Source organism: Palaemon carinicauda, chromosome 18 (assembly GCF_036898095.1).
Source record: "Palaemon carinicauda isolate YSFRI2023 chromosome 18, ASM3689809v2, whole genome shotgun sequence".
Lineage (NCBI taxonomy): Eukaryota > Metazoa > Arthropoda > Malacostraca > Decapoda > Palaemonidae > Palaemon > Palaemon carinicauda.
The window spans coordinates 70,434,655-70,449,654 of NC_090742.1; the positions used below are offsets into that span (position 1 = coordinate 70,434,655).

Consider the following 15,000-nt stretch of genomic DNA (forward strand, 5'->3'; position numbering starts at 1 on the left):
TATAAAATCCCCAAATTTACCTGATATACTTCCTAGGAAAGATGCTTCACACTTTCTGTGTAAGAACAATTTTTAGTGGTATATTAGTATTAAGATTAATTATCACTCATATTTAATAACGTAAATGCGTCTTTTGTAAATGAGAAAACGCTTATATAACTGACGAAGATGTAGATTTTAATTTTTTTTTTTTTGGGGGGAGGGGGTGGAATTGAATTTCCGGTGTAGGACGTAGTTTGCCTTATCTTGTCTGTCAGTCTGTGAGTCATTTTTAGAAAGGAATCTTGAATTTAATATATTTAAGAGATTTAGGCAACAAAGCACTTTCAGCTATTCGGTGCTTTAAAAGGAGTAGGAAGGTCTATATATCAGAATTTAAAATTCAAGCCAAGCTGAAAATCAATTAACTTGTCTTACTACAAGGTGACTCAAGATTACGAGCGTCTTGATACATACAGTGTGATAATAATACAAAAATAATTGTAGATCTATTTACATGTACTTCATGATTCGTTTTTCCTTTGGGATTCCTTAACCACAATTCATTTGCTTTGCCCTTAATGGGAGCCTGCCTCTCTTTGCATAAATAATGAGCCATGGGGTAAAGATACTTAGTTTTTTAATGTCTGTTCATGTCAGTTCTCATTACTGGATTTACTGATTTTCATACCTTGATATTAGTATTTCACTGTAATACAATACGAGGATAAGATTCACTGGGTAGATATGCATGTTCATATTATTAGGAAGACCTTGAATCATTTTTCGAATGAGAGACCTTCATTGTCAATCAACTTTCGCTCTTCAAAAAATATATTTCATTCTGAAATGTATCAGTCATAAGCCTTCCAGAAACTTGACGTGTGAAATTCACACGGTCAGTGGATTTTCCTCTCATTTGTAGATTGAATTTTAGAAAATTAACTTAACTTTTGTTTGTTCCATAAGACTACTCACGTATTACACTAAGTTTTGCGACTATCTTTCGCAAATTTAGGAGAATTAGGTCTTAGTAATGCGTTGCTAGAATGTCTGATACTCTTTATCCTTACTAGATAGTAAATTCCTTCTCGTGTGGAATTAATGCAAGAAAATTGCTATATAATGGCATAACCTCAGAGCGCTAACCGCTTTGAAATATGCATTTGTTCATTGGTTCAATATTTATTATCTTCTTAGTATTCCATTTTGCCTTAAACACGGAAAGATGGCATAAGATAGTGAATTACTGGATGGTTGAACCATTTCGAATTATTTTTCTTCAGCTGTAAAAAAAAAAAGAAAAAAAAAGAAAAAAAAACATTTAATTGCGGTAAAAGAAAACAGGGCTAGCTATCTCTATGGCAAGAAAATTCATCTAGTTTTTCTATTAAGTCATTATGAAGTTGCGTTATTATTTGATTGTAAGTATTATAACAATTATATATCAGTGATGGCTAATTGGCTATATCGATGGAGATCTTTCTTTTCAAAGGCAGTCGTTATTAATGAAAATTAAATGCTAAAACATAGCAGTTATGCATCACATGAAAATTCCTAAGCAAGAGGCATAAGGGTTTTTAAGCCTTGAATTGAATCTGAATAAATAGATTATTGTATATGATCTGAAAATACAATTTTCATGATTGTATGAATCCTTTTGTTAGTCTAAATCACACTAGGTTGCTTGCACATTTATTACAAACTTATAACCTATTATATATGCCATTATCTTTTTGACTGTTACTTGATACAGGTCGGGCATCATATTTCCAGTATTTCCTGTGTGTATATATATATATATATATATATATATATATATATATATATATATATATATATATATATATATATATGTGTGTGTGTGTGTGTGTGTGTGTATGTATGTGTGTTGTGTGTATGTATATATATATATATATATATATATATATATATATATATATATATAATATATATATATATATGTGTGTGTGTATATATATATATATATATATATATATATATATATATACATATATATATATATATATATATATATATATATATATATATATACACGTTATACTGTATATTATCTATATCATATATAAGTAGTTACATGTGTGTGTCCGTATATGTTTATGTTGTTGAAGATGTTTATTAATAGTAAATTCATGAAGCAATTACTTTTATAATGTCATTAATTACCTTACCTCAAAAACTATTTTTTCTCATTTATAGCTCTCTGAAATCTTCAATAAAAACATAAATTGGTCGTGATCGTTTTCATTGGTATAAGAGATCAATAAAAACATGAATAAATTCTTTGAGAATACTAACAACGATTTGTACTCTCAGGTTAAAATCCTATTAGTAATTAGAATGTTAAAAGCAATGTATCTCGTTCGAGATATATAGAAATTGTAATACTTGGAATATTCATTTTGAAAAAAATTCTCGTATTTCCTGTAATTTTACGGTCTATAAAAATTGGATGGCATGTTCAGAAGAATTCAGGGCATTCTAGATATGGCATAGACTACCCTTTAAACATTATCTCTCTCTCTCTCTCTCTCTCTCTCTCTCTCTCTCTCCTCTCTCTCTCTCTCTCTCTCTCTCTCTCTCTCTCTCTCTATATATATATATATATATTATATGTGTGTGTGTGTGTGTGTGTGTTATGTATGTATGTGTATATATCCATGTGTATGTATGTATGTATGTATGTATGTATATGGGTTTATGTATATACTTATGTATGTTTATGTGTGTACTTTTCTATTTAGTATTGCGAAAGATTTGTGTAAGAATTAATGATATGATTCTAGTGTATAAATATACCATTTACCTCATCACCCGGATCCTAAATACCTCAGAGCACAAATTGATTAAAAATTTCAAGAATTCCTCAGTACTGCACGGGCATGAAGCATTATTGAATTATCAAGAAATTTAAAGAAAATACTAACTCGCTTTGCCACTGCGTTGTTTATGGGTTTTTTAATGCATTTGAGTTTCCATTTTTCGATCCCTCAACACTTTTTTTTAACTTGTTTCAAAGATGATGGGGTGAAAATAGGTTAAATTTTCCATTATCAGCATAGGTTTTAGAAAAGACCTCTGTAGATTGCCCGTAGCTTTTCTCCGGACGGGGGCTTTCTTGTCAAAATGTCATGATATTATTATTATTATTATTATTATTATTATTATTATTATTATTATTATTATTATTATTTATTATTATTTTTATAATAATTATTATTATTATTATATTTATTATTATTCTTATTCTTATTATTATTATTATTATTATTATTATTATTATTATTATTATTATTATTATTATTATTACTTGCTAAGCTACAAACCTAATTGGAAAAGCAGGATGCTATAAGCCCAGAGGCTCCAACAGGGAAAATAGCCCGGTGAGGAAAGGAAACAAGGAAATAAGAGAAGTAATTAACAATTAGAATAGAATACTTTAAGAACAGTATGGGTACTCTGGAACTTTCTGTCACGCGTATTCGAAATGTTGATTTATTTTCCTTTTAATTTTTATGGCTATAGCGTACTTTTATTCTTTACATGACTTTTAAATTCTTTCTGAGATTTAGATAATCTCTGTAAATATCTCTCAGACATTTATGTCACGCCTATCTCCAGTATAATAGATTCTTGGCATGGCAGACCCATCTAAGTAAGCAGTTACGTACACGAAATGGTATTTGAAAATAGGCAGTGATGAAAAAAAGAGAGAGAGTGGAACGTGGAATGAGCTTTTTACGTTCAAGAGAGGTACTTTAAATACGATATCTAGGGGAATAGGGTAATTCTCTCTACTGGAGTGAAAATAATGATAATGAATACTTGAATAAAGTAGTTTTCACCACCAGTTCTTTTTTTCTTTATGGGCCACTGAATTCTCGTTGTTGATGGGGTTCATGTTCCGACGATGAGTGTTGAAGTAAATATCCTCTTCTTACGGCTATTGAGTCTCATTCACTCAGCTGTTGCCACTTTTCAAGAATTAAACACCGTGTGTATGTTAAGCATTCTACCGAGTTTACACAATCCCATCTTCTTAGCCATTCGTGTTAGCACTTTCTTTATATTAATTCAGTTACGTTGTTTGAATTCCAGTGTTACTTTTGCCATGTGAGAACATATCACTCTTTTGAAAAATTATTCATTTTAATAATCGGTAGTTATATGAATAAAAATATAAGTTTTCTTTTAGAATTCATCGACCCCATGCATAACATTGGATAATTGCAGTTCATAGAATTATTGGTGCACATACATGTATGCACAGTTACGTACACATAATTTATTAGTCTATATACAGGATCTATATAATTTGAGTTTAATGAAAGATTGAAAACAGCAAATCCAGACAATGGCTAGGTTAATTAAAATACGGAAATAAAATCGCCTGAAATTACATATAAAAATCAGGTTATATACAGTATATCAGTTTAGTGAGGTCGGTGTTACTGTATGGACATGAGTCGTGGTATGATAATGAAACAATATCCAACAGATTTTGTAGATTTGAGAACAAAGCCCTCAGAAGGATATCGGGAGCTAAATGGCAGGACAGGGTTAGAAATGAAACTATAAGAGAGATTACTCAAATTCCATATGTGGATGAGATCATGGTGAGAAGTAGATGGAGATGGTTTGGGCCTGCTCTTCGGACTCCCTAAGAGAGGTTAGTTCACCAAACTTTCAATTGGGCTTCACAAGGCACTGGAAGGGTTGGAAGACCCAGGCCTATATGGCTGAGGAATATGAAACGTGAAGTAGATGATGAATGGAGAAGTATTGATTTAAAAGCTCAAGACAGAGACGACTGGTGAAATCTAACTAAGGCCCTTTGCGTCAATAGGCTTAGGAAGAGATGATGATGATGACGATGATATTCAATAGGAATCAGCACATGTGTATGCATTGCCTGCTTGCGGACTTACAAGTATCTTTGTGAAAAAATGCTGGTCCTAACACTCCATTTCTATTTATGGCGTCTTCGTGAATGCCAAGTGTTGCTAATTAGCATTGCTCATGAAGTGTGGATTCATTTAATCATTTGTTTTCACAACTCGAGGAGGCATTCTAGATTCACATGTACCTCGGCCGTATGTTTGTTATGTCCTTAGTGCTTATTTTCTTTTAATTTGTTGGGTATGTGGACGTTCACGATGTGTTGTATTTGCATATCTCACTTGGGAATTAGCTTGCTTTGAGATACAGTGAATTTTGTATTCGTAAAGATTTATAAAGTTTGTACTGCTTTTTTATTCGAAATGAAAACTTCATGAACCCAATACCTTCGTGGTTCGAGGGAAAATTACTCCAATTACTTATAAGTAGAATTAATGTCATTGAAGATAAAATGAAGAACAAATTTATCCTTTATTTGCGAGTAGATATTTTGGTTTCCAACCCAGTGCAATATTTTGTACGTGCTGGTATGAAAAATAAAAAATATTTCTTAAAGGTACAAGGAGTAATGGGGATTGGAAAGAATAAAGAGAAGGAAAACATTCTAAAGATAATCGAAAACAAATTCCCTCTTGCGTCTCCAAAAACCAGTTTATATTTTTAGAATGAATTCAGTTTATTGGTCTGTGAAAATGCCATGCTGAATTCGTGGGGAAAAAAAGGAATTGTGTTTATGACACGGTTTCGATATGAATAACTTTTTTTTCTTTTAAATTTCCAAAAGGAATTTTTAGAATATCTCCCTTTTTTCGGGTCTTGGTGTTATATATTAGTTATGTATTAGTTTTGTGCTGCAAGGTTACGTGAATTTGTTACGGTTATGTTGCCACAATCTAATTTATAGTGTTCTTTTCACCGTCTTTGTACTGAACGAAATGGATAAATAGAATGATAAGGCATACCAGTTTCACTGCTCAATATCTAACCAATTTCCGGAGACATTTTAGCAATATTGCAAGGTTGGAAATTTGTGTAGCAAAATGTTCATATTACTGAATACTTATTTGTAAGGTTTAGTATTCATTTATTCACATTTATAAATAGACAGTAAACTCTCTCTCTCCTCTCTCTCTCTCTCTCTCTCTCTCTCTCTCTCTCTCTCTCTCTCTCTCTCTCTCTCTCTCTATCTCTCTCTCTCCTCTCTCTCTCTCTCTCTCTCTCTCTCTCTCTCTCTCTCTCTCTCTCTCTCTCTCTTTATTATATATATATATATATATATATATATATATATATATATATATATATATATATATATATATATATATATATATATATATAATCAGAATATCCGTGAAATTATACGCAAAATTTTCCAAACAAACAAATATCTAAAAAAAATAGATAGAACATTACTAAATTAAATGGACAAAACGGATCTACCGTAGTTGACTTTTGCTAAGCGAGGGAAAGTTCAAAACAAAGTGGGTAGTGTAACAGGAAAATAGGTTGTAGCCACAAGAAAAAGCGAACCTCTGAGAGACGTACTGTACAAGTAAGGGTTAATGTAAAGTTTGCGTTTTCGTAGTTGGTATATGCGAAGCAGGGAAGGTCAGGTGAGTGCAATATATAAATGTTTAATCCTGTTTAGAGATGCTGTAAACAACATTTCTCGAGACAGACTCTCCGTTGTTTACCTTTGGGCCTCCCGAGTTTACGCTGTAGCATTACGCTTTTATACAACAGCTGTTCAGATAATATGTTTCCTCCTGAGGGATCTTTGTATATTTGAAAATTATAAAACGTTTCCCTCTATATTTTGCCCTTTTTAGAATTTCCCCTTCAAGATCTACCCTTTTCCTTTTTTCCATTTGAGTCTTCGTCTGACCTGAAATGTTTAAGCTACTGTATTGAGCATTTCTAACATTTCAAAATGTTAAATAAGATGTATACTCAGGTGCTACTGGAGGTAAAGGATCTAACCTACTTGAGTTATATCACAGACTGCATTTCTTTTCTTCCGCAGTCTTTAAGTCTTTATTTTTTTTTTTTATAAATCATGGTAGGAGAAGAGTCCATTACTGATATTTCATGGTCCTGTCATATTTTAAAGCACCTAATTATTATTTTCTTTTGTTTACTACAGATCAGTTTAGATCTATTCTTCAAGCGTAACCATTTACATATTATACATGGGTAAGGTAGATCAGAACACTTTTACTAAATGTTGCCCCACCACTTTTTGTGATTCCCCAATCCTTTTTAAACTGTTTGTACAACCCTTATAGATCTTTTTGTTCATGATTCAGTTGATAGGGTCTAGTACATATATTAGTTGTTTTTTATGTCTTTTTACCAGGTTTTTTTTTTTTAACCATAACAACGCTTAGAAAATTCTGTGGAATGACTGATTCTGAGTTTTATGTCATAGGTCTAAACGCTGTAACCTACTCGGTGCCTAATTCATATTGGCTCTCTTCAAGATATCAAGGAAATATTTGTAAGAAGATTCATGAAATGTATTGAATTTCAATGTGTGGTTATTTCAGAAGGATATGTAAACTTTGCTACTACCTAAACTGAAGTTCTGTCGTTTTGTATTTGTTTGTAGAGATGTTCCATCAGTGCCAATCTCTTGCCTCTCTGATCTCCCCGAACAGTTCCATCCTGTTCGTAATAATAGGTATGCAGTTAACTCTAATAGTCAGGCCTTCTGCATCATGAGGCTCAATGCTACACAGTACAATAGAAGTTTTATTCCAGGTGTGACCAAGTTGTGGAATGACCATCCTAATCGGGTAGTTGAATCCGTGGAACTTCAAAAAGTTCAAACTCGCAGCAAATGTTTTTATGTTGAACAGGCTCACATAAGCCCTTTTATAGTTTATATATCAAATATCTGTTTTAATGTTGTTAATGTTTTTAGAATATTTTATTTTGATTTTCATTACTTATATCGTTTGTTTATTTCCTTGTTTCATTTCCTCACTTGACTATATTTCCCTGTTGGAGCCCTTGGCCGAATTTCAAATTACTGTATATTGGATTGTCGTATGGATATCACGATTACTTTATTATTTATTCGTTGTTGAAAAATTGGCTTTTACATTAGCAACCTACTGTACAGTAGTCCTCCCAAAGGGCTTTTTATTTATAACGCTGTTTTTTTTTTTTTTTTTTTTTTTTTTTTTTTTTTTTTTTTTTTTTAATGCCTCTTTGATAGAGTGGGAATCTTTATTTTATTCTATCATCTTTGTCTTTGTATGGTCTGTAACTTCGAATATGACATATTAAGGAACATTTGTCTATTTACTTAGGTTTAATTTTTACAGCCTCCTTTGCTCATTTAAAAGAAATTATTTAGACCATGTGCATGTTCACACATCTATGTTAAGAATAGTTGCGTACAATATTTTTCATAATGACCAATTCATAGTTATCTACATTATTTAGTTTTATCCTAATCAAAAGGATGGCGTAAGTTAAGGTATTTAACCATGGTTACTAACCATTATTATTAATGTTTACGATTACCATTGTTGTTTTAATTGTCATCTTATGGTTTGTAATTACACTGTTTGGACCTATTTGATTTTTTTTTCTAATTAAAAAAAAAACACATTATGCTTTTTGTAATTGAACTGATATACTCTCATTATTTTAATAATTGGAACTTCTCTTTATTACTAATTTGCTTAATTTATTTAACTTTGGTAACCATTTCATGATTAGGCCTACCATTGATGAAGTAATTTTGAAATCACTAATACCGTGTTAACTGATGTCGTTAAATTGTACTTATTTTCAATGCCTGTCTTTTATAACCACCATTATAGTAAGAAGTTTTGAAAGAAATTATTGTTTTAGAATTATTAGCATTAATTTACCATCACCATCTTCGTATGAATATGATTAGACCTGCTGTTTGACCCTCGGCATCCCTTGATTACTAATTTTCTTCATATCTTTATATTCCTTCATATTTTTTTTTCAAGTAATAATTGCTTAATAAAGTCATCTTCAATAACCAATTAACCCTCATTGCCATAGTTACATATTAACCCTTATCTCATCTTTAATAACCCGATTACTGATTAACCAAGTGTGACCATCAATCTTGATTAATATTCATCTCAGGAGTGCCATTCGTAGGATAATTATCGTAAATGTACGATTATTTTAGGTCCAGTACGATGTACGATGCATACCTTAGGTATACACATATGTTTGTTTAGTTAAACCATTATACTCAAATATTTTGAAATAAGTCAATCATGTAACTCTTTGAAATTGTTTACGATAATTTTGGTTGGAAAAAAAAACGGACAATTTTAAGGTTCGTGTACGATAGTCTGGCAATCCTGATTAGTGATTAGAATCATGTTAATTCCTCGGTGGCGGTTCGGTGACGGTGGACTAACATTGGTTTCTTCTTCTTGGGATTCTCATTGACAGCGCTCTTGGCAGGCACTCTCAGGACCTTCCAGCGACATGCGTGCGACAACACCGCCCTCACCCTCCATTGCCCAAACAACACGACCATCGATGTCCTCTACGCCCGATACGGACGCCCGCGACAGGATACGACGGAAAATGGGAGCAACAGTGGCAGTGGCAACAGTTACGGATCGCTTGCCACTGATCCTTGTCCTCCTCTAGCCGAGCATATTTCCCCCGACCCGAAAGTTGCTTGCGAGTACTCGGAGAACGTAAATGTAAGTCACTGTGTTTCGTAAAGTATGTTGTATTTGTTATTTCTAATATATTATATGGTTAGCGTTTCTACAGCATAGACCAAGGTCCATTAATTTAAAGGGACCTTGGTGTATACCATCATTGGCTTTCATGAAACTTCAGTAATGCAGTGACGAAGATATGTAGTCTTTTTTTTATTTAGGTTTTAATTCCATCATTCCAATTCTTCTTATAAATTGAGAGAGTTTGTTAGAGGAAAACACATTTCAAGGTCAAGGTTAGGCACTTCAAAAATTGTTAATGTGATTAGAGAAAAAATGCAAGGAATTGAATGAAGGGGTGGATGTATGATAGCGGCCACCTGTATGTATGATGATAGCTGACTAACAATATGGCAGTGTAAGTGGGGTCGCAGGGGGACATCACCCCCCCCCCCTGTTTGGTGAGTAAGTAAGGCCACGGCTTGTAGTTTAGGGTAGGTGGTGTCCATATTTTATGCTCGGTGTAGGAACTGCCCGCTGATATACAAAGGCTCCGGTTGAGAACTAGAAAGGTGACTGAAGTCTACGATTACATGACACAATGCTGCTGTAGGGTGGTGTGAGTGAGTGCCAGAGCTTGACCAGACTTTGCATTGTATGTCTAGAAGGGAAAAAGGTGCCAGAGGAATGGGGTGAGGAATAGTTTTTTCATTAGTTTCAGGATGAAGGTAATGGAGGTAAGAATTAATGGTGCCGGTGTGACGGTCTGAATGATCCCCCGGTCTCACAGAATTCTCCTTGACATTGTATAATGGGTCTTTTCCGCCATGAGCTCACTTCGCTTGCATGAAAATAAAACATCAAGCTCGTATGTACTGGCAAGCGGTAATGTTGAGCTGCGCACGCTAACATTACAGGAAAATAAAACGTCAACCTCGTATGCACTGGCGAACGGTAATGTTCGCGCATGCGCAGATTATCAAGGAGAATCTTGAGACCGGGGGGGTCACACCGGTTTAGTATGTGGCCTACCTTTTTTATTCTGGTTTAGTATGTGGTCTGCCTGGCTTGTTAGGTTAGGTTAGCTTAGGCCACATACTAAAATAGATAGAATTTTGTTGGCCATATTCAAAAGGTAGGCCACATACTAAACCGGCACCGAATTAACTTTGATCGATGTACCAGGGAAGGTGCATAGTATAGTTGTGATTGAGAATGTAAAGCCGGGATTGTTGAAGTTTAGCTTGAAAATTGAGAGTTTAAGGGTCCATTATGAAACATTTTAATGATGTCATTTGAGATTGATAGGAAAATTAGCTGTGTCAGGTGCACATGAATCTAGCAGATTATATTGATAGAATTAAGATGAGTATATATTTGTTCCTATACAAATACTTCCCATGTCTCAATAAATAGGAGATTACTCTTATCACAGGCCATCCCCCCTTCTCACCTGCACGACCCCTACCTCTCTTGTTTCCCAGCATGCCCTAGAAGAATGCTACAATCAGCCTTCCAGGTCACCATTAACCATTCATACTCTGGTCGGGCCCATGAGCACACGTCTCGCTTAAGTTCATTAGGTTTTCCTGTATCTTAGTATGTTTTCTCATGTGGATCTCGTGATCCTCTATCTCCATAATGGATCTGTGCGAGTACATTAGTGGGAAGTGGTGTGCAGCTTTTTTTGTCAGACGTTTTGTGTACCTCGTGTCTGGGCCGCATGTGCTCTCAGAATGACACGTGTGATGAGTGTATGGGCCGAGATGGCCACGATAAAAGTCGAAGAAGAACAGGTCGCCCTCGTGGAAGGGTAGTGGGTCCCGTCCTCCATAAGCGTGTTCGACAGTACCCAGTGTTTCGGGGACTTCTTTGTCTTCAGGGATGCCCACGGTTGCGGAGGAGGTAACGGGACTGGTCGGATCCTCACGCTTCCTCATCCGTGGCTGGGAGACCTCCCTCCTCACAGTCACAGTGGGAGTGTGGAGGGCAGGTCAGCCACCCATCATTCTTCCCGCCGTCTGTGGGTGCGGCCTCCGTCCAGCGACTCCCAGGAACCAATCTCTCCTTGTGGGGTCAAGGGACCTGTCCCACATGGAAGGGAGCAGGAAAAACAAGGACAGTTCATCTTCCAAGAGATGTCGTCTCTCCACATGTTCTAGATCTTTCCCTATCCCCACCCAGATCGGGGATCAAGGTGAGTTAGTGCTGGTTTCGATCTGTTACCGAGACCGTTGTCCCTTTATTCCTGTAACATCATTCCAGATGTTCCGGTGCAGGGGCGTGCTGTGAAACGTATACTTCATACTGATTCATGTATGAAAAAGAATGATTAAGAAGTATTAACATTTTTGTATTCCTTGAATGAAAGTTATAGCAACATTTCCACACCTACGACTTTCATTATTTATGATTAGTGTGGGTCAATCCGTCACCTTGGATAAAGGAATTTCTGCTGGGACATAGTTTTTCATCATTGGGTCTATGATTTTGCTTCTGATTTCTTTGAGCCTTTATTGAGATCAGTTTCTTGCTTCATAAACATGCATACGTTGAAGTATGTTTTACATGCATAGTGTGCGTGCGTTAATGTTGATATGGATATTTTCCTTTTCATTTGCATGTGTATATATAGATTATATGGTTATGTATATATATACACATATATATATTTAAGGCACGTAAGTGTGTGTTAAGACAATACTTTTTTCGAGAACGTCAAGTTTGTCTTCCTTACAGTAACCTTATATTGTGATGTGGGCCTCAACTGCCTTTTGTTCTGTCTCAGTTGTGACCTGATATAGATCATTGACAGGAGTGGCAAAAGCAAGGGACATTGATTTTGCCCTTTCGAGCAGGACAATGATCAAGAGACTGACCATATATACATGTGATTGTTGGCTGCTAGTGACTCGGCAGATAGTCCTGTAGGCTCCCCCTAACCCCCACCCCCTCACCCTTAGCTCCCAAGGAGGGTGAAGTTGCAGCAACCAGGAGAACTGACGAGTTTGATCGGAACTCGAGCCCTGGACTGGCGTTCACCGGTCAAGGATGTTACCACATCGGTCACTGTGACCTTCTCTTCTCTGGGGAGTTTCACAGAGAAGGTTGTTGGGACCTTACTGGCAGTTATGTTGAATTGTGAGCGCCCGCTCCAAGGTTGAGGTGATGACCCTTATCCTCGCTCAGAGGCCACTCATGGTAACCACGTGGCCCTTTCCGCTCTTCCGCCAATGGAGTGGCGAGGACCTTCAGGCCCTATAGGTCTCCAGAGCCACCAACCCTCTGCCCGGCGTGGCTTTTTATTTGCCACCAGTGACCAGCTCCTTGGCCCCTCCGCGGCTAGAGGAGCCGCTCTCCACCCACGGGGCGGCAACTTTATCCTCCGCTCGACGGCTAGTCGCAGCCGATCTGAATTCATAGGAGCAAGAAGCCTTTTCAGGCACCCCGAGGACGCCCTTTCAGGTCCATGCTAAGGGATCCTGTTCCATGGTTGAGAGCTGTGGACCCGGCTCCCCAGACCACTTGGGAGGAATTTTATCCATTAGACGGCATTCTCTATCTTACTCCGGTTGTCGAGGACTACCCACACCGGGAAGGACCAGGGGTGCCATCCTTCTAGGTCTTGCTCCTACAACTCCGGGTCTTCGGACCCCGCTCCAATGCTGAAGCAGAGCCGAGGAGAGAAGGAGTGGCGCAGAACCCCCGTCGGAAGGGATATTGGACTGCCAGGAGACAGGCTAGCGGCTCCACGGGACCCAAACCACTCAAGAAGGCACAACAACCTCGTATACACTGACTCCCCTGGTGTTATAACAAGTAAGGTTGGTTCTCTAGTTGGAACATTTGATCATGCCCTGATTTCATTAGTAGTGAAGACTGAGTAGCATGTCCCTGATGTACAGTATCATACTCATGTAAAATTTATATAAAATCTCAAATAGACTAGAATGGCATTTTGATAGATCTTTTGGGTTTGATTTGATCACAATTGTATAAGAGTGTTAATCCTGTTGTGCCTTTTGAATGAGAATCCAGTCAACATAATTTATAGGAGTATCCCTTCTCGTGTGCGTGCTAAGGCACCGTGTGAAAGGCAAACCTTTGTTCAATGATGATTGTAGATATGCTTATTTGGAGAAGCATGAGGCCTATCATCTTTGGAAGGGTAACAGACCAGATTTGACTTGGAATAACTATACTCAGCTTAAAGCTTTTGCCAAGAATTTAGTACAGTACTTAACTGTACAAAGGAAAAGGCAACCCTTTTAGGCTGATGTGTTTGACAGCAAGCAGAGTAATGATAAACTTGACCTTCCACATAGCTGTTTTCCTGAGGCTAAACTAACTAGTTTAGCTTTTTGATCTCAAGAAATTAAAAGTTCTCTTGATGGACCTTGATGCTTATGGAGGTGTAGACCCAAATGATATTTTTCCTTTGTTTTTTTATAGAGACTGCTGTTTTTTGCACAAAATAGCAAGAGGAGACTTTTAGCACGTTTTGGAGATTCTGTAATATTACTCCATTATGTAAACTGTATTACTGGTAGCTCAAGTCCAACTGATTACCGCCAAATTTCCATAACTATCGTATTATCTAACGTTTTTGTACGTCTTTTGGGACAACATCTAAATTGGTTTGCAGAAGGCTATCATCTGTTCCCAAGTTTGCAATTTAGCTTTTGTAAAGGGCTTGGAGCATGTGATGGCCTTCTTACAATCTCCAATGCTTTACAGAAATCCCTTGATCGTGGTCAGGAAGTTTGTATGATTGGCAGTGATTTTAGTGCTGCTTTTCACTATGTTAATCACGAGTCCCTTCTTTTCAAACTTAAAAAGTTGGGAGTGGGTGGGTCTTTTCTTAGCATCATCATTGAAATTTTAAGTAATGGCTTGCAATGAGTTGTTGTTGATGAGCACCATAGTGAATATAGGAATGTGATATCTGGTGTTCCTCAGGGTAGTTTTCTTGGCCCATTACTTTTCATACTACTGTATATACACATGACATGTGGTTTGGCCTAGAAAACAACCCGTTGCATATGAAGATTAGGCTACTCTTTTTGCATCATTTCCATCTCCTGAATGTAGATCTGGGGTTGCTGAATCCCTTAATAGAGATCTAGCTGAAATTTGTGCATGGTGCAAATTGTGGGGCATGAAGTTGAATCCTAACAAAACTCAAAAGTATGATTGAAAGTAGGTCCAGAACAGTTGCTCCTCAGCATTGATAATGTTTCTTTAACTCTGTATAACTCTTGAAATTTTAGGTGTGGTTTTCTATAACAAATTTATGATTGAGAAACACATTGTGAGTGTGTCTTTCAATTACACAAAAATGGCTTATTGAGAAAGTCTTTTGAGATTTTCAGAGATCAATCTATTCTGAAGAAGTGTTTTAATTCTTTCATTCTACCTTGTTTCGAGT

General features: G+C 36.2%; 1 protein-coding gene across 1 annotated transcript in view; it reads left to right on the forward strand.

The window, feature by feature from the left end:
- The window catches only part of LOC137657886 (protein eva-1), a 303,353-nt gene that overhangs the window by 253,843 nt on the left and 34,510 nt on the right, over nt 1–15,000 (forward strand). The window contains exon 2 of the mRNA XM_068392509.1: nt 9,352–9,611. Coding sequence (XP_068248610.1) covers nt 9,352–9,611 — 260 coding nt within the window. The remainder of the gene's footprint in view (nt 1–9,351; nt 9,612–15,000) is intronic.